This window comes from Chiroxiphia lanceolata, chromosome 6, assembly GCF_009829145.1.
Source record: "Chiroxiphia lanceolata isolate bChiLan1 chromosome 6, bChiLan1.pri, whole genome shotgun sequence".
Taxonomy (NCBI): domain Eukaryota; kingdom Metazoa; phylum Chordata; class Aves; order Passeriformes; family Pipridae; genus Chiroxiphia; species Chiroxiphia lanceolata.
Genome location: NC_045642.1, coordinates 23585869 through 23613405, shown reverse-complemented (window position 1 = coordinate 23613405; position 27537 = coordinate 23585869). Strand labels below are relative to the sequence as shown.

The 27537-nt window shown below is 49.1% G+C and overlaps 1 protein-coding gene across 3 annotated transcripts; it reads left to right on the top strand.

Annotated features, from left to right (window-relative positions):
• The first annotated feature begins 2611 nt into the window (after positions 1-2611).
• Positions 2612-27444, top strand: TP53I11 (tumor protein p53 inducible protein 11). Of its 3 annotated transcripts, none has more exons than XM_032690426.1 (7): positions 2612-2692; positions 19368-19739; positions 20853-20911; positions 21481-21529; positions 21964-22060; positions 22644-22745; positions 23717-27444. In XM_032690426.1, exons 2-7 carry the CDS (start codon positions 19611-19613, stop codon positions 23848-23850), a joined length of 570 nt encoding a protein of 189 aa, XP_032546317.1. In that variant the 5' UTR covers positions 2612-2692; positions 19368-19610; the 3' UTR covers positions 23851-27444. The 3 variants fall into 3 exon arrangements, with proteins under 3 accessions (XP_032546317.1, XP_032546316.1, XP_032546315.1); XM_032690425.1 differs by lacking the exon at positions 2612-2692 and adding an exon at positions 2879-2989; XM_032690424.1 differs by lacking the exon at positions 2612-2692 and adding an exon at positions 16285-16921.
• The last annotated feature ends 93 nt before the right edge of the window (positions 27445-27537 follow it).

Here is a 27537-nt window from a genome sequence, read left to right as displayed (position 1 = left end):
GGGCTCTACTGTGCTTTTGATCTACACAAAAGGCTTTCTCCCTCACAAGGGGGGAGGCTGCTAGACCCTTCTTTGCAGATGCTCCTCTGCCAGATATTCATGAGCGCTGCTTGGGAGGCACCCTAGACTAACCTCTCTCTTCCCTGCTGCTGCCTGGGGTCCTCTGAGCCCCCATCCCTCTGTGTCCCACTCTCCGTGAGTCCCTGTCTCTGTCCAAGGACTCTCGCCAAGTGCGGGACATTTCTAGGGATAGTTCATAAATTTTTCCTTTGCTTTTTCCCTTTCATCCAAACACCAGGCTCTGGCTGGATCATGCAGGTTCCAGTGGCAAGTGCAGCCCTCTCCCTGCTCCCCTCCTCCCTGCTCTGGTTTGCAATGCCTCCATCCTGGTCTTCCCCCAGGCCCACAGCTTGGAGTTTGCTTTCCATCCTTCCGTTTCTCCCACCTGATTAAGCGCCTCAGCCTAAGCTCCTGGGGCACAGTGAGCTGGTGACTCTGAACCACTTGATTTCCTCAGTCCTGTGGTACAACGCTGCATGTCAATATCAGCCCCAAGCCATTGGTGCCTGCTAGAGATGCTGCAGCGAAGGTTTGATTGTGCACGTACTAAAGCTGCTGTGAAGGAAACTAAAGACTGCTTGGACCCCGGTAATGTCCCAGTGCAGTGCAGGTGAAAGCCTAAACTGGCTGCTGCCTTTTGTACATCTTCTCACAAGTGTCTCCTGCTGCAGAAAGCTGCTGATCCCTCCTGTGAGCTGTGGCGCACTCCATGCCTGCCTGCTAGGAGTCACAGGAGAGATCTGCCTGCACCTATCCATCTGCCTGTTGTTGGGAGAGCTGGAAAAAAATGCACAAGAAAGCCTGAGGTTACTTATAAAACGTGGTCGCAGTGACCAGTACCAACACTTTGACAATCTGCTCTGACAATACAGCATCAAAGAGAGAGGGGAGAGGGGCAGAGCTGAGAGCACATCCTGTGGCAGTTGTCCTGCCATTGAAACACTCAGCAGGGAAGACAAAGGCTTGACCCAGGTTTCTGAATGAGGAAAAGGTGGGTGGGTGGGAGATATGTGCAGTCCCAAAAAGAGCAGCTACTAGAAAAGGTCTCTGGCTCGCATTTATGAATTCAAATCTTGGCTGAGGATAATATTTTCAAAAGCACATTTATATGTGCCAGATATAACCCCAGAGCTCCTTGTGACATCAGATGACAAACGCTTGAATGATGAATATTGAAAATAAACGTTTACTACTTCTGAAACTCTTACCCTGATGCAGCAGCCTGAGCTATCCTTGGAAAACTGTTCATTACTTCTCTGAAACAATGCTGAGGTATCTCCGTGAATGCAAATTTCTCTTTAAAAAAGCCAGCATGACATATTTTGACTTACCTTGTTTGACAATATCATAGTTATTTCATCTCAATAATGTAAAACATGATTGTTTCGGCTTTGCCTTCTCAATTTGCTCTGTGCGCTTTTGTATTTCATTATCATATTTCCATGCCACAAAGCCCAGATGGAGCATGTATAATATTTCATCTTTTGTACATGTTCTGGCACAAGCACACCGAAAATTTTGAACTTTATCACAGTAAAATGTTCGACTAGCTCCAAGGCAGGATTGAATTTGTTTTGGTACTTGGATCTTTTTTTTAATATAAAATATTCGGCTTTCTTCCCCCCCGTTATGTAGCAAAACCAGACACTCAAATGTCCGATATTTCTTCTGAAGAAATGTTCTGTTTCCCAAAGATTCATTACTTGGTCTTTGTGAAATGAGACATTTCAGCCCAGTTCCCAGTGGATGAGCCTTCAGTTTCTCAAAGGACACCTTTGTATTTTTAATGACCTCATCACACTGTACGTTTCAGAATGTGGTTCCCTATTAGGGTTTGTCCATGGGGTTAAAGCGAGTTCAAAGGTTCCTACTGATCTCGCCTCTCTGTACTTCTGTCTCCCTTTCCCTCATGCATTGTCCTCTATACCTTCAAACTGGATCCGTGAAACGAGCTGGGTCAAACAAACACATCAGAAACCTCCCTTGGAAAGCCAAGGAGTTGCATCTGGACAGGTACTGAGCTGCCGCCAGCTCCGCTGCCACCCCTCCGTGTGCTAATTGCCCCCGATGTTTGCCGTTAACCTTGCTGCCACTCGCTTTCATTACAATCTCATCTGGTCTAAGCCAACTGCAACATTAAAATGCCGGCACGCCCGATTCGGTCTCCGAGCATCCCTCCAGAGGGACTTGGTGATGCTAGCCTCGCTCCAGGACAGGCTCTGGCGAGGCTGGCGGTGGGAGTCGGCCCTGCAGCCCTCTGTGCAGACGGAGAGCCAAGCTCTTCCTCGGCACCAACTCACTTGGAAAAAATATGCGTGTTCCCCTGCGCCCACGTTTTTTCCCTTTTGCCTTTCGCAGGGAATTATAAAGCAGTCCTCGCAACCACGCACCCGTGACCAGCACGATCGAGGCCCCATTTGTATCGCAAAGAAGGACTGGGATAGGAGCCTTTTGTTGTTCCCAGCTGCGGGCTTATTTCCATGGGTGCCCCCGCCCCTCCTTCTGTCCCAGGAGCCCGGCCCCTGGACGCTGCTCTTTGTTCCCACGCGCCGAGACGCGGTCGCGCGTGGCCCGTGCGCAGCCCACGCATATCCCGCACATAAGGCAGACGGAGCCCCAGCGTAGTCCGCAGGTAATCCGAGAGGCGCCCTGCCCGGGCAGCCAGTCGGCCTGGGGTCCGCAGAGCCAGTCCGGGGCCGGGCGGCGGGGGCCGCCCCGTCGGGCGGTGGCGGCCGGTCCCGCCCGCCGTGGGCCGGCGCGGGCGGGGCGGGCGGGCGCGGTAAAGGCGGCGCCGCGCGGGGCCGGGCTCAGTCTGGCCGCCTGCGGGCTGCGGGCGCCGCCGGCCGCCCCCGCACTGCTCTGCTCATGGGGCAGCCGCGCCGAGCCCTCGGGACCTCCCCGTGCCGCCGCCGGGACCTGCGCTAGGGCGGTGAGTGCGCATCCCTCCGACCCGCGGGCTTTCCCCGCCGCCCCACGGAGTCTCGGGGGTCGGGGGCGCCGACCCCGCTACGGCCGTGCCCCCCGCGGGAAAGCCCGCTGCTGGCATCCGACCCCTAATCCCAGGCAGGAGTGATCGCGGACGGGGGAGGGATGGGTGGACGGGACCGATGGACTGACGGGCGGACAGGGGCAGCAGGAGAGGGATCAACCTTTGTGCTGCCTGCGCATGGTTGTGATGGGACGGTCTCTGTCCTGGCCGTGCCTGGTCCGGGTGAGATGGGTGGAGGAGGAGGTGGTGAAGCGCTTCATGGTGGTGGGAGAGTGGCAGGTTACCCCGAGGCGTTGGAGGAACAGTAGCCGTGCCGCTCTGCGAGCTGATTCGCAGGCGGTCACTTGACTTTGTGGCGAGGGCTTTCTCCTGGCCGTCACTCGACTCAAAGGCTGGGGTCCGATGTCGCTTCTTTCCTGGAAGTGCCCCATCCTTTTATTCGTGCTCGGGAAGAATCACAGGACACAGTCCCCAAATGAGTACCTCTGGTACCCGAAGGGGAAGGCTGTGTCCTGACTGCTGCATAGACTAGGAGGTCAGCCTCGATGGCTGAGCAGTGCCTCGGGTTGGGATGAGGGAAGCTGACACAGCTGTACTCCCATGGGATGCAGCCTTGTAGGTGTGCCGGGGAGCTCTGGCTGCAAGGAGGGCTTGGCCATAGTAGACGGGGTGGTACTTGGGCTGTGGGGGGGAGGGAGAAGGCAGGATGAGAAAGCTGCGATGCAGGAGAGAGCCGGGACAGACGCTTTGCAATCACAGAGGGGAAGGTGAGGTAAGCTGGCTCTCAGCAGGCTCTGCATCCCTGCCTGAGCTCGTACATTCCTGCATGCTGAGATGTCTGCCATGCCACTTGCAGTGTCTGGCTGTCCCAGCTGAGCAGGTGAACTGCTCTGTCTAGAGCAGCAGCAGCTCTTATGCTTTCCAGTTGAGCACAGCTCCAACTAAGCAAACCAGGCTGAGCAAGAAGCAGCACCTTATTCAGTGCCTGTTCCTTGCCTGCATCAGTGCTGCTCGTAGTCCACCGAGCCTTTCCCTTACCGAAGTGATGTCCCTGTCCCTCTTGCAACTGCTGAGAATCAGGGCCAGCAAAGCCCGAGCTGCAAGTGATTAAATGGGTACCGTTTAATCTCCTCTGTCTGCCAAGGCTGGGAGTTATAAATGCCAGCAGCAACCAATGACACCAACCTTGTTGACATTAGGGCTACCACCAGCACAGCTGAGCCATGAGAAACTACAGCATATGCAAGAGCAGTGACTATTTTGGATTTGGCATAAATAACTTGTTCAGTAACTCTATCTGCACTATAGCAGAGTCTGCTGAATAATGACATTCAGGGCCTGTGAATTAGAAAAGTGATTTTAAAGCAAATAAATAGTAGTTATGCTTTGAGCAGGGGAGTTGCCCCAGGGAGGAAGTTTTCTTAGAAAGGTTTTGGCAAAACCCCAAAATAAGACTCAACATGAAGGCACCTCAACTAGCCCTTGCCATATCTCAGCAACGTTGCATAAATACACCCCATGCATACGCAGTGGCGTGCGAGGGGCACTGTGAACCTGTGGTGTCCTGGTGACCTCAGCAGGGAAGGGCTGGATACTGATGGCAGCTGGGAAAAGTAGGACTTGGTTGCTTTAGAATATGTCTGTGCATTCTTGTTCTTTCACTGCAGTGCAGAACAAGGTCGAGGAAGCTCTTCTCTGGGTAGGTGGTTGTCCCAACCGGGAGGCTGAGAAGGTGATGTCTGCCATACAGTCTCAAGAGCAATTGATCCTTTCTACTTGTGGTTCTGTGGTGAGGTTTCATTGTAGAGATGTGAGCACAAGAGCATCTCCAGAGAGGTACATCAAGGCGAGGCTTGGGGTAGCCATTGATCTGTGGCAGAATAAACCCCTGCCCTGGAGTTTTCTGTCCATTTGCAGCTGCTTGGAGGCTGGGGCCTGATCCAAAGGAAAATGTTTTTCTATTGTTCTCAATGAGCATCGAGTGCTGAAGCGTGCAGAATGCCTGGAGTACATCTGCAGCTGGTGTTCACTTGTCCTGCAGCTCTCTGAAGGTCAACATCCTGAATAGTAGGGGCTGGGAGGGATGGTACCACATGCTGGTTACAAGCATCAGTTTGAACTGTTTGGATCGTGAATTGTTCTTTCCTGTGTGTGTGTTTGGTCCTCATCCAGTAAGTATCCAGATTTCTAATGAGAACTGCTACATGCTGTTGGAACACAAAGAATATCTCCCTCTGATGCAGGCTGCCTTCCCAACAGGCTGCCCAGCAGGCTGCACGTTGACCTGGGTGGAGCTGGGGGCTCATCTGTGCATGAAGTGGGGCTGCCTGTCTTCTTAGCGCTATGTTTTTAGTTTCAAGCTTTCCCCTGGCACAGGAAGAAAGCACACGTGAATCAGAAGGATGTTGAGATTATTTATGTTCTACTTCTGGCCTGGTGCCAGAGGGAATGGCTTGGTGACCTTGGCACTATTGGGACATTATTTATAGAAAGTAGATCTTCTGGGTTTTGTATTTTTGACGTAGGAATGTGAAAACAAGTCTCGGCAGGAAGAGACCCAATGCTGGCCCCCAAATACATTGGCACCTTTTCCAGACCAGGAAAAACAACACTTAAGATGTGACCAGGTGTTCCCTGTTCACATGGCTTTCTGCCTTCGCTTGGAAAATACGGGTTTGGTTCTGTCCTGGAGATTGTAGGCTAGCATGAATTCATTCCATGTTTGAAGAGTTCTTGCTCAAGATAGTAAAAGATGTAGACAAAGAAATTCAGTTGTAACCAAAGACGCTCTTGTTGGTTTAGACATGAAGAGAAATGACAAATCAATCTCTGGCCTTCGGTTTTTTCTGTTTGTGAAGCTTTGTGTCATCTGCAAGGCTTAATGCATCTCAATGTGTTTCAGTGCCCATCTGTGGTCCTGTAGTGTGGCTGCCCCTGGATGACAGATTGAGGGGATGAGGCTTGCAGATGCATACGGTCTTACTGGGTGGCCTAGCATGCAGTGCTGGCCCCACAGCCCTGCCTCCCAGGGCTCTGGTAAAACCCCAGTGGTGAACTTTCCTTCTGTGTTTCACAATGTGCACAAGTCTCTCATCCTCTTTCTGTGTGGTGGATGTGTGTTCCAGTTAGCTGAGTCTATAAATGTCTTTCTATCCCTCTGTATGCAAAATAGCAACTTATTGAGCATCTTTGTGCACTGGTTTTGACAGGGAAATCATTGCCTAGGGTGCATCTGACGACTCATCTGTACCAGAACTTGGTTGGACCCTTACCCAGCTCTTCTTAGAGGACGAAGCCAAGGACCTAGAGTCTGTAAGAAAGTTCTGGTCCAGATTTATACTGACTGCCGCTGTGGTTGTGGGGAGAGGAGATCTGTCACCAAAACAGAGAAGTGATCAAAACAATTGTAGCTGGATTTAGTGCTACAAGTGAGCAGCTTCTGCTGATGTTGGTGATCAGAAACCATATGCTCACTTTCTGAACCTGTAGAGCCAAAATCAGAAGCTGAGCATAGAGACTGGTAGCTGGCTCCATTGCTGCAGTTTCCTAGAAGTTTTTGTTAGGGATTTGCATTAACATATTTTAAGTCAAAGGCACTGAAGAGATCATGGGGAGAAAAGCAGTAAAAAAATGAATCAGTGGTTCGATAGTCCAGTCTCCTGGGGATTGGTGTTAGCTGTATGAGTTAATGTAGCGGGAGATGTGCACAGAGGAGTGTCAGATAATACTGGCCACTGCCGACTTGATTATTTATTTGTTTGAAATGATTCTGTGTTTTAGAGGGAGATTAGTGTGTAGTCCCCTTTGCAGCTGCCTGCTGCTGCAAACCAGACAGAAATTTCTCCTTTTCTTATTAAAATCAGGCAGCAGAACTTCAAATGGTTGGCCCAGCAGGGCAGGTGCAGGCAGAGCAGCACACAAAGGCTTGCAGCCCTCATGTTCTTAGCTATATCCTGTCTAGGCTGAGAAAGTAAACAGTTTGGAGCCTGTGTCAGCAGCCAAATAAGAGACCTACAGAGAAAACCCACAAGTCTTCAGGAAACTCCGTGGGTGACTCAGATGATGTTTTTGTCTGAGTTCATTCAATAACCCCTGATGGCAGCAGAAGCACTTTTTTGTAGTGGTGCCACCTTATGAGTGAAACACAAACCTCTGGTGTCAGATGTCTGTGGTCATGGAAAGACCTGAGAAGCTCTTCCAGCGGACAGAGGTTAGTTCAGGAATCCCATTGCTGAGCTCTAAAATCATTCCGACCCTTGTTGGGCACTGCAGTTTCTTTCTGGGCTTACAGCTAGGGCGCCGCTGTAGATGGAGATGGCTGTGACAAAGAGCAGGCAGTTTCCTGAGATCAGCCATAATCCTTCCAGATGGCCAAGAAGGTGTCTTTAATTCAGTCTTCCTGGCTGTCTGGCCCTGCCTTGCTATGCATGAAATGCACCCAGCTAGGCAGCAACCTCACTGCTCCTTGTACAGTGTTGCTGCAAAGCTCTGAGAGATGCATGGGGTGATGGCTTGAGCATAACCTGGGTGCAGACACTCTGCCACATTGTCCAGAGTCCTCAGGAAGGATGGTGTTACGGAAATAGGGCTGTATTGCCAGTCTTAACAGGAGCTCCAGGAAGCAGGCTATTTTCTGAAGAAACGAGGTATTGTAAACATCCATGGTTTTACATCCCTCTTAGTCTTTCTGTTGGACATTTAATTTTAGCTGCCTGGCATGCTGTTTGTGTTAAATGGTGTATTACAAGTAGGTAGAAACGTGAGGTTTACCTCCTTGAAGAAGGGAGAGGGAAACTCAAAAACTGCAATACTGAGTCCAGGGGAGTGGAGTGGTATTGGCTTTCCACCAACATTTTCTTTGTGGCCTAGGAAAAAAGTTTCTGTAGAAGCTGCTTAATAGCAATAAAGAGCACCTAAACATTGCTCCACAGAAAGTGAAAATCTGCTAGGAGTCAAAGATTACACTGAGCAGGACTGAAGAATTTAGATCATTTGTCTGTGCATTCCGAGGTTGTTTTCATGGTGAGAATAAAGTATAGCTGTCTTTAATATCAGCATTGCTGTGGAGTCTCAGTAAGTGCTAGCCATAGATTTGGAGTGCTTCTGAACAGCAGACACCTACAGTGCATCCTCCCACCCTCCTGCCCTATTGTCCAGCCCAGTGCAACCATTTGCTCCTTGGGATGTATGAATGTGTTCTTGCCTTGTCTGGCAAAAACCCAGCTGCTGTACATCATGAGTTCAGCCAGTCTGTTCCATGAGCTGTGTAAACGTCCACTGTTCATGGACAAGTAGAATGCATTGAGGGTTAACAGATGGAGGAATAATAAAGCAGATGAGTTTATCCCCTCCACCCAATTTATTCCCTTCATCACATCACCATGCAAATTGAGCTCCTGTCATTGGTGCTTGCAAAGTACATGGGGGCAAAGAGGCTAGCCTGTAACCCCTAGAGCCACTGCTGCATGGGAATGACATTACAGGTAAGATAATGGGGACACTTCTATGTCATGAGCTCTTCTAAGCAGGAGGTTGTGCTGTACACTTGCTGACAGAGATGTATATGTACGCACGTGCAATAGCAAAGCGCCATGTGTGCCTATATACACACAATGCTGAGGAATGATCCTGATACTACTGGAACTTGTATCCAAGTGTCTAAGACTTAAAGTTGTAGAAAGAAGGGAAGGTCCTTCAACAACCCTTGATAGTAGAGATGGGACATCTGGCAATGCTGTGTTTTCCACGGTTACTTGAGACTTGATTTGTCAGCACTGGTGCTGCTACCACTTGGCTTCCTGAATATCTCTGTTGCCTCCTTGTCCCAGGGTAGAGGAGTGAAACAAAGATAGGGAGAAGGACTAGTCAGTACTATCTTTGTCCTTTCTTTCCTAAGACCTCTCTTGCATGTGCCAGGCAAGATGGGGAGAGACGTTCTTAACTCTGGGACCTCTCAGTTCTTCTCAGATATCCCCTGTCACCAAGGTTATTCAATGCTGCATACTAGTGTCCATACCTTTGCCTCCTCTCTGCTATAAAAAGAGAAATCTTGCTTTATTTCCTTAGGCAGATGTGGGTCCTCCGTGGCTGTGACTGATAAGAGCTACTTAGGACATAGCATCTCCATACCCAGCGGAAGAGAAGGAACTCCCTTCCTCGCATGCGGTTGTCTAGTTTTTTTAATAATCTCTAAGTGTGCCTCAGTGCTGTGAGATGTGCAAAAAGGATACAGTATTTGCCTAGGATCAGGTAGTGAAAAGCTGACTGCGAGGATCAAGAGTCTTGTCCATCCATATAAAAGCAATCAAAAACCTAGGCTCTCTCATCATCTACGCTCCTCCCGTGGTGTATGGAAAGAGGTAAACCACTGGAGGAGATGAGGCACCTTGTCCTAAAATAGAAACCTCTGGGGTTTGGCTCGCCTTGCCTAATTCCCAGGGAGCCAAAAAGAGGGAGATGAGATGTAGAGGTTCATGCTATAGTTCACGCTTCCAAACCCCACTGTCTCCACCCATGAAATGCTTTTATTCTGGGCTGGGGACAGACTGTGTCCGTGCTTGATCCTCACAGTACACATACATTGGCCTTTTGTGGAAGATGGAAAACCTGTCAGCATCAGAGACATTGTCTCTTTCAATCTCCTTTATATTAGTTCCTTTTTCTGTTGAAAGCTTTCTAAAGGGTACTTGTGTGCTGAATAGCCATTGCTGATAATGCACATTATGAAATCCAAAAGGAAGGTTGAGATTAAATGTCACGCACTTCACAGTCTGGGAATTCAAAGAGCCTTGTTGATCTGTGCATAATTCAGGGGTTGACAGCTCATGCATAAACAAACATGTGCACATACACATACATTTGTGTGTGTAGAGAGTTTTCCCCTGACTCAGCAACACATAAAAGCGAAGTCAGGTTGGTGTGAGTTCCTGAGGAGTGGGTGTGACATTCATGAGGAAAGCCTGTGGGTTCTTCAGGACTCTCTGACTTGAGAACCACACAGACAAATGCAGTTGCTTCTTGGTAGTGTGGTGGGCTTCCTTCCGCCTCCCTTCTCTGTGCAGCTGCAGCTAAGCTGTGGCTGCTTTGATTTTGTGCATAAGGGTTTAATCTGACCAGAAGAATCTTCCAAGAACTTCTGGTGTGTGTGAAGGGAGTATCAGTTCACCCCAAGGTATCCAAAGTGCTTTTTCCCACCAGCAGGGAATGAAGATGGACAGAAAAATTTGATGTCATGCTAAGCTGTTGTTACTCAGGCTAGGAAGGGCATTTCTGCCTCTGAAACGTTGTGTGTAATGAACTGAGTGCTGCACTGGTGCAGTGCCTAAGCCGCTGCCTTTGAAATGTTTTACCTGCTGCACGTGAGCCATATGAACTTCTGTGTAGATTTACTTTTCATGTACTGGGAATACTGAGGCCTCAGAGGTTGAATGACCCAGCCTTGATTTCATGAAGAAGCAGCAGCAGCACTGCCAAACCTATAATCTAGTATTTTGGCTTTCAGGCTTTCTACTCAGTATGCTTGCTCTGTAGTTCTGTTTCTTGAAACAGCTGGTTTCACTTCCCAGTGCTCCCTCGCAGGAGAGAGGAATAGGTGTGCTCCACCTCTTTCTGGGGGATGCTGTAGCTCTGGGGGATGCTGTGAGACAGTGCTCCACAGGCATGGCCCTGGGCACCATGCACTGCCCAACTAGTGAGAGTTGGGCTAGGAGTTTCTTCTAAATTGTTTCACCACCACCTTGTAAATTAGCAGATCCTGTGCTAGCTCTGGCAGCAGCTATTTAGAAGTTTTCTTTTAAATCTATCCTCCTAGCTCCTGTTTGCCCAACATGAGGAATTTTGCATCTAACATTTTTAGCAGCAACCTGTTGCTATAGAAACTGCTAAGGTGTCAGAGGGAGCTTTTTGCCACTTTGGGATGGCTACCAAGTAGTTAAATATGTGTTTTGTTGGGAGGACTTCTCTATCATGTTTTTGCTAAGCAACTTCCTGACCCTGTCTGCATGTCTGGGCTTATTTTGTGTCTAAGGAGCTATGAGGCAGTGATACACCCGGAGTTGTAATTGTGTGTGAATGAGCGGGGCTTAATATTGGTGAATTGTTTAGGGAGGATATGAGAATGTGTTCCTGAGCTGCAGTGATGGGTCCAAGTGGTGTGTGGGGTGGTAGTCCAGGGCTCAGAGATGACAGGTGATATCAGTCTCTAGGGCAGTAAATGGTTAACCCAGAAGCAGGATTCAAGGCTCTCACTGATATCTCCCAGCAAGAAGTCTGGGACAAGCTGCTCCTCTCCCCCTGAGACCAAAATATAGGTGAATGCCAGCATACTTGGCTGGTCTGGTGATCTGAATTCTCTTTACTAACCAGTCAAGAGATCCTCACCGTGCAGCGAGTCCCAAAGTAAGTCCGCACAAATCAACCTGTGTCTTTTATTTATATATTTATATATGCTTAATTTGTTAATCTACAACTTGTTATTATTTATAAATTAAATGTATTTATGTAATTAACATGCTCTTACAGGATGTGTAATCATGTACTATGGGAAATACTCCATAACATAGGGTTGTTGACAACTCAGCTGTCGGCTAATAGTCACTTGGGCCATTTTGTATCAGGCCTGATTTACAGGGCTTCTGTGTCATAGTAGCAAACTTTATTGCTTGCACAACCAGAGGTGTGAGTCCTGTGAGTGTTTATGTGCCTGGAACTCAGGAAATATCCTGGCTAGACCAAAAGGCAGTCTCCCTGCTTAATGCAAATTTATTCGTCTGCCCTTTTTTCTCCCCATTGTGTGTGTGCCTAGACTGCACATCTGGTCATGTCATGACAGACTATGGAGATGAGAAACCCTTTGTTTTTTACACAAATGGAAGAAAAAAATCTGCTGCTGCTGGTGTGTCCTGTAGGAGTTGGTCTCAGGCTGGGGCTGCAAGTTTACCCATGAAACAGCTTGGGAATCTGCTTTTGGGGTGTTGGAGTGGCACAGCCTCATTTAATCTTCCATTTCATGGTTGTGGACATGTTGGTAGTGTATAAATCACAGTAGTGGCATTGTGCTTGGTAAGTTCCAGGTCTGCAGATAGAGAACTAATGTTGCTGGAGGTGTAGATCGTCATCTTTGGGGAGGGTATCTGTCAAGAATGGCTTTGAAATCACCATTTCAATGACAGTATACAGAGGGCTATTGTCTTGTGTGTGGCTCAGGGGACTTAATCTCTCAATCTACAGTTTCTTATAATTTTCTTTTGAGTTCTGGAAAGGGACAGAGGTGAAAGGAATTGTTGGAAGTAAAGAGCATTGGCTTCCTGGAGCTTTTATGAAAGGCTCTTGTCAGGTCCTTAGGGGCACAGTGGGAAGAAAATCTGGGGAAGTTTGAGGGTGTCGGGAGAAGAGGTGCAAGATGCCCCGTTTTACTGTGAAGATGCACTGTTCAGCAGTGTTGTGAGTGAGGAACATGTATATGGGCTTCTCTGTGGTCCCAGGGTTATTTTTTATAGAGCTTGTCTGAGCCTGTGTCATGCCTCAGGTGTGAGGCAGAGATGAAATGCGGAGATGCATCAGATTTTCTGTAAAACCGACCTTTATTGTCCTGTTTGGTTGAAGGGCTTTCCTAGCTTTTTAAGCTGCTCTTTTTCAGTAGCAAGGGTTAATTTACTTGGTGATTTGTTTTTGGGTTTTTTTTGTGGGGGGAATTGTGTGTTTTTCTGTCTGTGCATATGGGTTTTTGCTTCTAATGTTTCCCTGTAGAAATCATCTGCAGGACAGATGGCCTGCTAAGCTTCTGGGACTGTCTCTCACAAACACCTGTCTAAGGCAGCTGGGAATCAAAGAGAAATTCTCCTCTTTTAATGCCCTTAAAGAAAAACAGCACCTGATCCTAGTATGTCCTGCTTGCCTCTCTCTCAGCTCCCTGGGAACCTTAACTGCTTGGTTGTGGCCATCTGTTGAGACAGCAAGGGGCTGGGTGCAGGCTGTGGGCTGAGGCTGGGAGTATGTCCCAGCCTAGTATCCTAGTATGATCCTAGTATGTCCTGCTTGCCTCTCTCTCAGCTCCCTGGGAACCTTAACTGCTTGGTTGTGGCCATCTGTTGAGACAGCAAGGGGCTGGGTGCAGGCTGTGGGCTGAGGCTGGGAGGTGGTTGCCAGAGCCTTTGAGAAGAGCAAGGACAGCTTTGGGCTGATGGATTGCTGTGGTCGGCTGGGCTGAGGGGGAGGAGGATGATGGAGGAGGTAGACTTTTTTGTAAATAATACAGATGGTAGCCACTGAAGCAGCTCACTGTACCTTGCTGATTGTACCTTTCATCCTTTGTATTTGCAGCCAAAACACGCCTCAGCAGTGAGGGATGGGCTACTTGAGAAGGCAGGGTAGCGAGGCTGGGCTTGCACTTGGTGTGGGGTGTGTGCATGCACATGGTGAATGAAAGGTGAAGTCTGTTTGTTCCCTGTGCAGGTAGCCCACTGAGCCAGTGTGGCATGGCTGTGGTGGGACCAGGTGTCCAGCTGGGCACCTGTGCGGTGTCCTGTGTGCTGTGCCCATCACCATAGCTGTGCAGGGCACCTTACTGAGAACATTCAGCATGTCGCAGGCTGCCCTGCCAGCTGCTGCCAGAGGCAAACGAGCATTTCTCCCCTGAGGTGGTGCCAGGGCTCGCATGGAGGGGTTGGCACATTGCTGCAGGTGGTGGTTGGCAGGCCAGCAGGAGTGTGGTTGCTGTGTTTAGTTATAGCTCCTGTTAGAGAAACTAGTAGAGCAACAAAGCTTTTTTATCATGTTTTGGGGAAACTGAGCACTTTACAGGTTTTGATTGCTATATAACACATCCTGTGACACGGAAAGAAACTTTCCTGTGGTCCCCACCAAAGGAAATTTGAAACCTATGGGTAATAAAATTCTGGAGCTGGACCATACCTCTCACTATGGCTTGGCCCTGATAGCGGTGATTCTTGGGACAGGATGCTTTTACAGCCACAGGGAGCTTGGGAGCATGAGTTGCCACACCCAGGGGCTGCAGAAGAGCAGTGTGGAGGAGGGTGAGGTGCTGAGCCTGCTTGGGAGATGCAACCCTAAAATGGTCAGAGGAAACATTGCATGGAAAGGGCTGAGCAGACTTTGCACGTCCCTTTCTGCATGCAGTGATGACAGAGGAGGCAACATGAGTTAACTCTTTCCTCCTCAGCAGGCTGCAGAGACCTCATTGTTCCCTGCTGAGGGGTGATGCTGGCTGTATCCATTGCGTTTTGGGATTGCCGGAACTGCTGGAGGCACTGGGTGCTGCTACCTTGTGATTGGTGGCTCTGTGGCTGTGGGCAGCTCAGCACCGCTCACAAACAGCTTTGGAGGGCATCTGGCCATGGGGCATGTCCAGCCCGAAGGGTGAGCTTTAGATGTGCCTGAGGCTCTTGTGCATATCAGGTGGTTTGGGTTTGGTCTGTGGGAGGTGATCTGGAGGCACCCAGTGAAGACATCCTTTGACCTAAGGATCTTGCTTTGTACTTTCAGCGTGAGATCTACTGCCTAGCTTTGTAGGTATTCCCTAAGGAGGACAGTGTCTCTGTTCCTGTTAGAGTTGCTTAAAGAAATAGCAGGGCTGTGGCAGAGTTGGGGATGAGCCTCTGGCAAGAGATGTTCCTGCTGGTTTTGCAAAGAGCTGTCTTTGCTGAAAGGTCTGGTGTTTATGTGGGAATAGAGTCCTGTGTACCTGACTTGTTACAGGTGACAAATCTGAAGTATCCCTGTTGCTTAGGTGTACAGACTGTGCCGAATTGAGCAGGAGCAGCAGCTGCATTCTGCTGCTGTGATGACTGAGTGCTAATTGTTTTTACTGCCTGAGCATCAGGTTATTTTTGGCTTGATCAAGTTTCATTCCCAGCTGGCTGGTGGCAGAGAGGTCCTAATCATCTAAATCTCCATGCTTGACAGAAATCTAGGCAGGGAGCTGGTACATTCACCATGGGTTTGGGATGTGCAGTTGCAGAAATACAGCATGAATATAGCTGTAACTTGGTAGTTACATGGGATAGGGGAAGTTCTGACTCAGGGTTTGCTCCACCAAGGGCTTCCTGGGGAAACTTTTGTTAGGCCGTTTGGATAGGATGCACAAAGATGTTTTGTGGTTCTCAGGTGTAATGTTGGGTTAGACACAGGGGATTTGCCTCGTCCCTCAGGATTTCAGAGTCCTGAAGTGTCCGAGTTTCTTTACCAAGAGATTTTATGCATGTATAAAGTGAACAGACTAAACCTTCACGTGTAGGGGTGGAAAAAAGGAGTCTTGGATTCTATTCAATTAGGCAACAGCCTAATGTTTGCAAGAGACTAGGTACTTGGTAGGTGTGTGCATCCTGTCTTTAATCTACTTGTTCCCACTGCATCTTCTCTTTGCCCTGCTCATATGTTTGAGCCCAGGCTTTCTCGCTGGCTCTGTGGCTGCGATGGTATGGGGTCCAGAGCAGCTGCTGTGGACCTGGTACTGTCCTCACCAGAAAACAGACGGAAACGCCACAACATGGAGAAACACCAGAAGAGCTGGACAAGTCCACTACAGCTACTGGGCCCTTGCAAGAGAAATGCTGCGGACATCAGCCTGTCTGTGAGGGCCAGGTACAGCACAGCTGCCATGGTGGGTGCCCCTCTCATGTGCACATCCCCTTGTACTGCTGCAGTGCTGGAAAACTCCCCTGGGCTCTGCCAGGGTGCTCCCAGGGGTACTCCAGTATTGTAAAGGGACACTGCCAGAGCTTTATACTTACTGTTGGTTCTCAACCTGTGGCCCGTGGAAGATACTTAGGCATGGCAAGTGCCCTGCTAAGCTGTTACAAAGGATATACATCCACTGCACCTTCTCGGTTCATTCTGAGGCATAACAAATCAAAGTGGGCTCAAAATGTTGTCTCAGGCATATTGACTTGGGAAGTCTAAAACAGGACAGCAAGAGTCCTTTCCCTGGCCTGAACATGGTAGAGCTGAACAAACTGTGTCCAGCTTAAATGTATAAACCTTTCACTCATTGTTCTGGCTTGACTCTGGTTTGTTGTCTCTTCCTCTGCTTGCAGACTCGAAGTTCCCTCAAACCCCTGGAGCAAGAGGTTCTGTAATGTCACCTCTTTAAATCAAGCAGCACTTCTTTGTCAGGTAAAAGGCTGCGCCGTGGATGGCAATGCCACTGAAACAACATCCAGCTTTGCAGTAGGCAGCATCCCTGTCTTCAGGGCCCTGGGGAGCCATGTCCTCCCAGGCAGGAAGGATACAACTCATCTGCAGCTTGGCCTTGGCTTGCCAAGGCTGTAGGCAATCAGCTTCAGGTGCCTGCAGGAATGGGGTCTGGTTCCCCTCTCTCAGCGCCGTGCACCCCCCGTGACGGGCACACAGCTCCGGCTGCTGCAGCACCATTGTGTGTGCAGTTGAGTCTCCTCTCTCCCACACTGCAGAACTCTCCTCTCCAGACACTGGGAGGGAAGCAGAGATGTTGGGGGAAGAGCTGTGGAGGTGGGAAGAGATTGAGCTATCATTAGCATGGGACCAGTGAGGTTTCTTTGCACCAAACCACTAAGCAGTAGCTATCAAAATTGAGTGCAGTATGCTGAACAGCTGAGCAAGAGAGCAGAGATTGAAAGGAACCTGCGAAGAAAAGGGATTTAAGAGGAAAAACCCTCTTTCAGCTGCACACAGGCACTGTCCAACACAAGAGAGCTGTGCCACGGAGTAGGAATTGCCTGTTTATGGTGATTGATCTGTGCAGCCCCTGGGATGCTTGGAAAAAGGATTAAGGAGGCGAGAATTGCAGGAGAAGGAGGAGGTGGAGGTTTACCTTTGAAAACTCACAGGCTAATAGAATCCATCCTCTAAATTGTCAGTGTGTCAGGATACATTAATGTAAGTATAATGTTTTCAAATCCTCAGCATCTTCTATCAGAATGTCACTGAATTAGCACTGATGCATTCATTAGCTCATTATCCATTAATATGCAGTATTTTTTAGGCTGGCTCTGTGTCTGGATAATGGGCTTAGAGATGTGGGACTGGTGGCGGGGCCATGCCATAGCTGTGCTTAGCACTATAGGGGTGTGGTTTTATGTACCAGAATGGCTTTCAGTGATTGTTTTATTGGCATTTGTATCTGGCCTGTGTTGTCCCAGCTCTTAGCCAGTGGTTTACCACAAATTAGTGGAAACTCTTAATGGGAGAGCAGTGCTAATGATGATGGGGATAAATTTCCAGCAACTCCTGCCCTGAAAGCAACTGTCAAGACAACTGATGAAGGCAAATTTTGATCTTTTGGCCTTGGGTCAGTTGCAAAACTGCCTCTGTAATCACAGAGCTGTTCAGTCTTCCTTGATGAGTCATGGAGTCCCCACTTCAACTCCTACCACCTTCCTTTGCTTCTTGCCCTCAGGAGAAATTCTCTATTCCTTTTTATCTTTCTCCCCCCTTTCTCCCCCCTTTCTCCCCCCTTTCTCCCCCCTTTCTCCCCCCTTTCTCCCCCCTTTCTCCCCCCTTTCTCCCCCCTTTCTCCCCCCTTTCTCCCCCCTTTCTCCCCCCTTTCTCCCCCCTTTTTTTGTCTTCTCCCTTTGGTTTGTTTTCTTTCTTCCCCCCCATTCCACCTTCCCTTTCTCTGCCACTTTTGACCACGAGGCCAGAGCAGGAGATGTGGGCAGCAGGCTTCAGGATTGGAATGGATAGCTTTGATCAGAAAATACTGAACTAGAAATACAGCAGCAACATGTCTTTTCTGGTTTCAGCAGTTCTGGTGGGGAAACTGCTCAGCATCCAGCCTTGTGAGTCTGGGTCAGACAGGAGCAGGAAGAACTGCAAAAACTGTAGTAAAGGAAATTAAAAGGGTCAAGCTTTTCTTTTTGATGTATCACTCTGGCTTTGGGGTGGATTTTATGTGCAGATTATCTAGATTTGAGTACGAACAATTCATTGTGACAGTTTGGGTCAGCAAATTCTAGACATGATAAATCTTTCAAACTTTTCTACTGTCAGCTACTGTTTGAGCTTCCTGCCTTGTGCTCGAGGGTAGGCATGAATATACGGCTTCTACCTTCCTCCTAAGTGGTTGTTTTCCATTGTCCTACTTCTGAAATATTTCTAGACCCTGCCTGCTACACCTGGCTCTGTGCTGCCTTTCCAGGAACCTGGGCTTAGTTATTCAGTGGAATCAGAGCAAGAAAACACATCCAAACAAACCCCCCTCCAATCCAAAAGAAGCACTGAGTAGCTGAACTGGCTCACTGAAAAGCATTTTGCCTCTTGGTCTGCCAAAAGGGTCTAATTAAATCATGGGAGTCCTAGCGAGACCTCTTAACTTTGCCTTACAGAAAGAGTTATGTTGGGCACTTGCAGACATGACTGGCCATTCTTGTCTGAACCACCACAGAGAAGGGTTTTCCTTTGAGAGGGAAATCCCTTTCAAGGCAGTGGGACAACATTGGTATGCACAATGCCAAAATAACTACCACCTCATTTCATTACTCCCTGAAGACTCATGAAATACTTAAGCATAAATTGTCTCCTCCTGGGGCAGCTGTGGGAAGGCTTGGCTGGGGCACAAGGCTGCTGGTGCTTGAGCCTGATACTTGCTTGGGCTGGATTAGCATTACCTGGTGCCTGGGAGCATTTGTCTGTAGGTCTCTGGGAGGGTGAAGCAGCAAATGGAAAAAGGGGTTTATTTTCAGCTGAACCAAGATGAAATGAAGACAAATTGGAAGAAAAGGCTTTCCAAACTGAGGGTTCCCAGAGTTTTATGATTGTGAGATGATACAGAGTGATTTCATGGAACTCAACACCTCTACCTTTATATACCGCCATACCAAGGCAGAAGTTATCTTTTCCATCACAGTTTCTGTCAGTTGCCTTTGTCGTTACTTATCCCAGGCAATATTTGTAGTTTCTAGTCGCCATCATCTTCTGTTTCCCAAAAGCAACATATCTTCAAGGGAAGTCGTGCCTCTAGCTTCTTGCTGTCTAGGGGCTGATGTTTTCATGCATGATGTTGCATGGGGACTGCAACAGCTGAGGCAGGTGGGACACAAATAAATACCTGAGACTTGTTTGGGTTTTGGCCTGAAATGGCAGCTGAAGGGTATAATGTATTGCATGGGAAAGGACAAAAGGCAAAGCATCACTTAATGACTTTAATTCCCCTAGTCTGAGAAGCATTTAATTCTCCTAATCTGGGAAACAGCAAAGAGGTACTGTTGGGTATTGCCTCATGCTAGGATAGACCAGATTATCGTTTGTAGGTCAAAAGCATTTATAACTAAATTCCCACACTAAAGCCATGCTTTTCTGATTTTTTTCTTTCCCCCCATGGCAGATTCCAGTGATGGCAGGATCAGCCTGAGATGAGCTATCTGTAGGTGGGGCTGGGCCTTGTTCCCAGGGCTCCCTGCCCCATTGCAATGAGGAGCCATCTGCCAGCCTAACAGAAAGATTTTTGTGGCGTTGTTGGGTTTTTTTTCTTTCAAACCTCGTGAAATTTCATGTGACGGCAGAGCCGCTTCCTGCACCCTCCTTGTGCCACCTTGCAGCCAGGACTTGGTGGTGGAGGGCCACCACCATGGCGGCAAAGCAGCCCCCGCCGCTGATGAAGAAGCACAGCCAGACAGACCTGGTGAGCAGGCTGAAGACACGCAAGATCCTGGGGGTCGGCGGGGAGGATGACGACGGCGAGGTCCATCGCTCAAAGGTGAGGCCAGAGGAGAGGGAAACCTGCAGTAATGATGGAAAAGAGACCTTCTACTGGGCAAAATAAGGTAGTGTGGAGCTTTTTCAGCATCTAGTTTCTGCATCCACTTTGGCAAAAACAGGCTCCCAGCTCCATAAGGCTCCTCTAAAGGGAAAGGTGAAGGCGGTGGTGGCACAAGGAATGCTGCCTTTGAGCAGCGATGGGCCGTGCAGCCTGCTGGGTGAACAGGAGCTGCCTAACATTGCTTTTTGTGATAATAGGGTGAGCTCTGCCCTCAAGCTTCCTTAATTCATTCCTGACATTGTATTGCCCAGACACCTATGAGCTAACTTGGAGCTGGTACTATAAGACCATGGCACTACCAATGTCTACCAGCCAGTGGCCTGGACACTGGAGCAGCAGTTTAAGCAGTGCCTCTCAAAAGAGGCCTGAATTGCAAACAAACAACCTGTTTAACTGATACACCAGAGCTGGAGGACAAGGGTGTGCCCCACAGGAGTCCTGTCCCCGGTGCTCTGTAGATAACTCGCTGCTGGGGGATTGCCTGGTTCCCGCCTGTGGGTGGAGGGCGGCACAGAGCTCTCTGCAACCGAAAGGTCCCCCAGTACCTTTCCCTGGTGCTGGTCTATGTAGTCTTCCCACCCACATGGTTTGCCCATCCTCATGGTTTGGGATAGTCACAGCAAGGCATTGCTCTGGGCAGTGTGGACATGAGAGCAGGACAGATGCTGTGACACCCCAAGGGCTCTGCTGGAGCCTATGCTCCATCAGGATGTGACACGCAGGTGGTGTGTGCGAGTAGTCAGTTCCCTTCTTACGTAGGTAAGAGGTGACAAGAGTTAATGTTGACCCTGCCCCAGTCCCATGCTGCAGGTGATTGATCCCAGTAAGGAAGCAGTAGAGGCTGCAGCTCCTGGTGGAAATCAGGGTAACCTTTGGCAGGTATTGGGAGCAAGGGGTCACAGATGAATCCCTTGTCGTTCTCCTCCTCCTTCCAGCCCTCTTAGAGATAAACTCCCACATGGACTTGGGTATGTGGTTTTGGGCTACAAATACTGCCTAAAGACGGGAAGGATCTGCTTAGTGACTTTGTGCCTTTCATTTGAATTTCAGATTAGCCAAGTACTGGGAAATGAAATCAAATTTGCTGTTCGGGAACCACTGGGGCTCAGGTAAGATATTGGATCACTTTGAAGCTGGGTCATCTGAGGGCCCTTTGTCACAGCATCCCTGGCAGCTCTGGCTTCTGACACCTGCTCTGCTGCTATGCCAGCATCACTGCTCCCTGCAGAAGCTTCTTGGAGGCTGTAGGATCAGACCAGTTCTGCCTTCTTCCCCCATAAATGAGCCCGAGGCCTGCAAGTTCTTGTCTCACAGCATGTGCTGGGAACTACAAGGACTATGTGGGGCTGGAGGAGTTCCTGGTCTCCTATGTGACAGCTGTGTCCTGTGGCGACCCTGCTCTGCACCGTCCTCTTGGCAGGGTTACTTCCCTCCTTTGCTTGGGTGAGGGGGAGTTTGGCTCTGTCTCACCAGCAAAGCTCGTGTGCATGCTGAGGCTGGAGCTAGTGGGATGTGAAAAGCTGAGTCCTACCATGGGAGGCTTCAGGCTGTCTCAGTTGTGCAAGGGGAAAGGATGAAGGCTGATGAAGGGGCAGGAAGAGAGAAATGCTTTGTGAAGTATGAGTGATGGGATCACCTCTGAGTTCACGCTGGGTCCTCTGTCTTCCCTCTCATACAGGGTCTGGCAGCTGGTTTCCGCCGTCATGTTTTCTGGGGTCGCCATCATGGTGAGTGAGGGATGTGGTCCTGGGTACTGCCAGCTCCTGACTGCCAAAGGGTGCCCCAGCATGGCTCTTTGACCCCTGGCATTAATCTTCTTCCTCTGCCTTTAGCAGCTACTGTTTTCTCCTGTGAGGTCTTTGCCCTCGCTGTCTCAGTAATGGGCTTTGCCAGCAGTGTCCTTGGCAGTTTGTTCCCGTCACCAGAGCTTTCATAGTCAGGGTCATAAAGCACACATGGCATGGCAACCTAGGCCATAGAAACCAGCCATGCAGCCCATAGCTGACACGATGATATTTCTTGCACATCCATAATTTCCAGTTTCCTGGCCAGTGGCTCCAATCCCAGGAAGGTATGATGTTGGAGCGCTGCTGCTTAAGAGGACACATTTTGGTGGCCCTGGTGAGTGCAAGCTGCTGAGTCTCTCTCTTGCCTCTGCCAGGCCCTCGCTTTTCCAGATCAGCTCTTTAATGCCATCTTCGAGGAGGAATCGGTGAGCAGCAAGACTCCCATCCGGCTCTATGGAGGAGCCCTCCTCAGTGAGTGCTGTGCCACTGTACTGGGACTCATGGCTGCCGTAGAGTAAGGGGACAGGAGGACAAAAGGGCAAGAGGGGACAAAGTCCATCCCCAGCCAGCCAGCGAGCTGTAGCTGGAGAGCAGAATATCTGCTGTTAGCAAAGAAATTGTTGAGGTGTATTTTGAAAAGCTTGGCTACTGCTGCTTGCTGCACGTAGGAGAAAAAAGGTCTGTGCATTCTCTGAATACCTAGGAAAGCACCCCAAGTACCCCAGCAAAAGGAGCCTGCAGCTGGGCCAGGCGAGGGGTGCTGGGCTGTGGCTGGGGCAAGGTGCACCCGTGGGAGTGGGAGGGGAGGTGGGGCAGGCGGCAGCATCCCAGGAGGGAACCAAGAGGTGGGAGGCAAAGGACAAGAAGGTGAGGTGAGCTTGGAGAAATGGTTTGGGAAGGAAAACCGTCGTCCTGCAGCGGCACCGCGCGGGGCTGTCGAGAAGCGCCGCGGCGGCGGGCGGGGCGTGTGCGCCGGGCAGTGGGAGGGCGGGCGCGGTGCCCCTTCCCGCTGCCGCCCCGGCCCTCGGGCAGCGCGCTACGCTGTCCCTCGCAGGCATCGCGCTCATCCTGTGGAACGCCCTGTACACCGCCGAGAAGGCCATCATCCGCTGGAGCCTGCTGGCCGAGGCATGCTACTTCGCCGTGCAGTTCCTGGGTGAGTGCCCGCGGGCTCCGGCCGGAACGAGGAGGAGGAGGAGGAGGATGCGAAGGCTGCGTGCCCACCGGGCGGGGAACGGTGCTCAGCGGTGGGCAGGGCAGCGGTGTGAGCAGTATTGGAGCATCTTCCCAGCCAGCTGCTCTCCTTTTTCTTCCGACATGGAGTAGCCTCTGCTGTGGGTTGCTCACTGAAGGGCGAAACATTGCCTTTTGACAATTCATTTATTTTTCTTCCTGAAAACGTCCTGACCTTCACAGCCAGCACTCATCTTTGGTGGAGCAGGCTGCCTACATGCAGGGTCTGACAAGAAAAGACTGTAGCAACCTACACTAAAAAGGGGGATGTTCAGTCATACCAAAACAGAGAATAACAGTTTAGCTTGTTTCTAGGGAGCTTATCTATATTTAACAAAGAAGGGGGTTCTTATGTGTGTGTATTGGTAACTCATGAACTGTGATGCTGATTTAGATATGGGCTATGTGTTGGTATCCAAAAAAGAGACATGTTCAATTGAGGCAGTGTGTGTGGACTGTGCATGTTTTGTAGATGCTCCTAAAGTTGAGAAATGTTTATCAGCACTGAAGTGTTCAAGCCACAAAGCAAACTCAGGAAGATGTGGCTCCCACATTTAACACCTGAGCATGATGGAAACTCGCATCTGCTCAAGTGACCATTTCAGGCTGTGGCTGCCTGAATGTGGGGCTGCCTTTAAAGGAGAGTTTCTGTGAGTAAGAGCTCTGGAGTTTGTGACTGGTTGCAAGGCTGTAAAATCAAGCAAGTGAAGAGCCTCCAGCATGGATTCACTGTGCATGCAAGTAAGCCTGTGCTGAAAGCTCCTGCGCTCGCAAGGCTCAACAGCTCTTGCCAAGACACTGCGTTAGAGGGCAGCAGAAAACAGCTTTGTGCTATTTGTTCCTTTGTGGTTTTGTATCACCAACCTGTGCCTTGTCTCTTTCCTTCTTCTCCAGTTACCACTGTCTCCCTCGCTGAGAGTAGCCGGATAGCCACAGGTGCCGTGCTCCTCCTGGTCAGCCGAGCCCTCTTCATTATCATCAGCATTTATTATTATTACCAAGTTGGACGTCGTCCCAAGAAAGTCTAATTCCTGGGCTTTTTTTGTTATGGGAAGGGTGGGAGGGGGGAGTTTGTGTCGGTAATTTTGCATTATAATTATAACTTTTTTTTTAGTTTTTAATTAGTCTCTTTTGGTTCTAAAGTAGTTTCCTTCTTTACCGGCATGAATCAGTGTGCAACTCAGAGCTGGTAGCACTGCCAGCTGAAATGGGGGGGAGCAGCATCAGGTGGGACCCCCCAGCCTCTCTGCAGGAGGTGAGGAGCAGGAGGAGGAAGGCTCAGGGAAGTGTGTAGGCCTGGCAGGCTCAGGGAAAAAAAGGCCAGTTTTCTGTGAGGAACTGGCCAATTGGATCACAGGCTCTGAACCCAATGGAACAAAGCACAAAATAAGGCCAGCATATTGAAACCAAATCCCTGAGGAGACAGGGCAGTAAGACAACCAATGAGGGACTCAGCTACTCTACTTGGTAAGCCTTGCACCTGCCTGATGGAGTGTATGCCCATGTGTACAGCCCATTCCCCTTTCAGCAAGTACTGACTGTCTAGGTGGCTGGGGGCTGGATGGGGTCAAACTCAGTGCTTTACAAACAGCTCTTCTTTCCTTGCTGCCAGCGGTGCATTTTTGTGTAGTTTATAGTTTTGCACCAGGTGCTGTGCAGAGCTTGGCAGGAGATACACCAAAAGAAGAGGGAGAACCCTTGCGTGTTCCCACTAAAGGGACAACACTGGGAACAGTGGAGCAGCTTGAACTACAAGATGGGAGAAGTGAAGGAAGCTACTGGAAATAGCCCATTGAGCACAAAGACATCCCCTTGTTTGTGTTTCATGAAGTTTGTAGGCTGGGGTCCTATCCCCTTCACCCTGAAACAGTTCCTGCAGTTGCAGCTTTACTGATGGTAGTAGCAGAGGTGGGTGTGAGGTCGCATCTAATGTTTTAGTTAAGCAGGGGCTGGAATGCCATTGAGGCTAGCACTAGTAAGAGCAGAGTGAGCATCAGTCCAGATGCTTGGGTCAGGGAGCAACCTCTAGAGATGGCTGTGGGAGATGGTGTTCCAACTCTGCTGATATGCAGGTATCACGTCTCTTCTGACCTGGAGAAGAGAGGACCAAAGTTTGTAGCATTAAGATATTTAACTGGGATGAAGAACAGCAAGGAGTGGAGCATATGAAGGCATCATTGCCTTTTCTGGTTCTGTCAAGGCCGGATTTTAGTACTTCAGTGCTCACTGGGCAGTTTCTTCAACACCTCCTGGGCTTTAACAGCATTGGCTGCCCTACTTCCTAGCGCTTTCCTTGTGGATTATGCTTGTCCACAATTAGAGGTGGCAGTTTATTCTCTGTGGGACTAAAGCCAGAAGGTCTGTGTACAGGATATGGACTTCTTACTCATGCACTACTGTTGACTGGATCAGAGCATGCCCTGTAATAGAGCTGATGTTCCAAAATCCCAGTAGAAAGATGCCTACGCAAACAGAACTGCTTGTGTGCACAACAACCCTCAAGCTACTGGTAAGACTGGGATCTATGGCTATTGCTATTTAATATCTTAGTAGAGTTAGAAGAAGGTAGTGGGTAGTAAATTGTATGTTGTGTTAGTGCTTTTGGCATTTAGAAGCAGCTACATAAGCTTGAGACACTGTGTACATTGTACTTACTGGCCATGCAAAATGCCTGTCAGGTAAGAATATTGGAAACATCACAACAATAACTTATTTTCTTACCTAAGAAGTAGATCAAGTGGAGAGGCAACATCCAACAGCAGGCTAAATTCTGGAGCCTCTCAAGAACACACACTTGTCAAACTGCTTTCAGTATGTCAAAAAATTATACTGAGCAACTAAAACTTTTAATTAAGAGGAGTGTTCCTGTTCAGGTGGAAGAATTGGGCTCTCAGAGGAAAACCTTTACCTGTGAGGCAGGTAATGATCAAATGCAGCCTGGAGAGTATCAGAAATTAGACCAAGTGGTGCTATGTGTGGGAGCTGGAGCATGGCAAGCTGTGGCTGTTGCTCTCACCCTGTGCATCACCTGCATGGGCAGCTGCAATGGCCTCAGTGTGGCACTTTGGCTGTAGTTGTTGGCATAGGTACGTGAAGCTTGATTCTTTGTGTTTTGGGGCGTCACATGAATGTATACACAGATTGATGGTTGGTTTGGGGGGAGGGAGAAATTATGTTTCTGGGACAGACAAGGAAAACCACAGCAAAAGCAATCTTGCAGAAGAAGGAAATGGAGGGTCTTCTTAATGCTGCCTCCCATCTGTGTTGGCCACAGGTCCTATGAACTTAGTTATGACTCTGGTTTGATTAGTGTACCTTAAAATATCATCCCGTAAGTGAGAGAAATGAGTTAGTGTGTTCTGTGAGAACTGTTCTCCAAAGACTTCTTGATGGTTAAATCAGGTGTGGGAGGGTGGGGGAAGCAGTTACAGCTTTCCAGAGTAGCTTTAAATTAGGTGAGATCAGATTCCTCTGGTCCCCTGCTTAGTAGCTGCCTCTGCAAAACTTGAAATAATCAGCCACTTCTAGGTTTGCCAGTTAACTCGGGGAGTAGCCACTTAAAAGATTTCATACTACTTGGTACCTAGTCCTTAAAGTGGAGAGATGGAAGAAGTTGTTTTATTTTGATGCTTCTTGCTCCATCTTGCTATCACCGGACCATGTAGAAATCATGGAAATGGACTGGGGCTCTACACCTCTTCTACAACTAAGTTATTGTCCCTGGCACGTCCCTTCTCATCAGCAAGATGCGGCAGGAGAAACATGACCAGGCCCATTGGAGGTGGTGAATGGGTAGCAGGGGAGGTCTAAGAGGGTGTTTCTCAGGGTGGCTTGAGGATGAAGCACAGGCAGAGCATCTGCAGCACTGCCAGAAATGCACTGAACCTGGTTGTCTTCACCCTTTTATGAATGAGGGAGAAGGAAGGAGGATGCCGAAAAATTTTGTACAGAATAGTGTCCCTAATGACAGAAGTGCTGGCATCATAGCTGAACATGGCAATTGAGCACATAATTTGGGATCAAAAGCCTGAGGCATCACCTCAGGCTCTGCTACTGATCTGAGAAAAAAACTGTCTCCACAGGCCTCAGTTTCCTTATCTATTTATACTGTGAGAGAGGCATTGGACTGGTTTCATTCCCAAGGGAGACTGCAGTGAAGTACCTGTATTTGTACAGTGCCGTGCAGGGCTAGGAGTCTGTTCCCCAGAGGGCTGTGCTCCAAGCAGGCACAGGCCAGGACTTAAGGCTGACCCCCTTTCTCTGCCAGGGATGAACCTAAACCCTTGCATTTGCAGAACCCTCACTTTGGAGGGTGAAGAAAGCTCATCACTCACATAACTCCCTACATCACCGCATTTATGCCTAACCCGTATCTGGCAAACTGGAGCTGGTGACAAAGGAGAGGCTCTGTCTGTCCTAATCTGGCCTCTCCTTTCTGATCAAGGGTTTTTACATGGGGGGGTGGGGGTGGAGGGGTGGTGCAGGGGAGAATGGGACACTTCAATTTATACCTCATTTTAGCTGCTGTACTTGAGTTTATTTCTCCTATGGTAAGAAAGTGACTGTACTGAACACCAAGCAAATAGTGAAAATTAAAGCTGTTTCACTTCACTGTCACAATATCTTTTATTTTTTTTTGGTTTTTTTGTGGTTTTTTTGGGGTTTTTTTTGTTTTTTTTTTTTTTGTTTTGTTTTTTTAAGAAATGCACACAAAA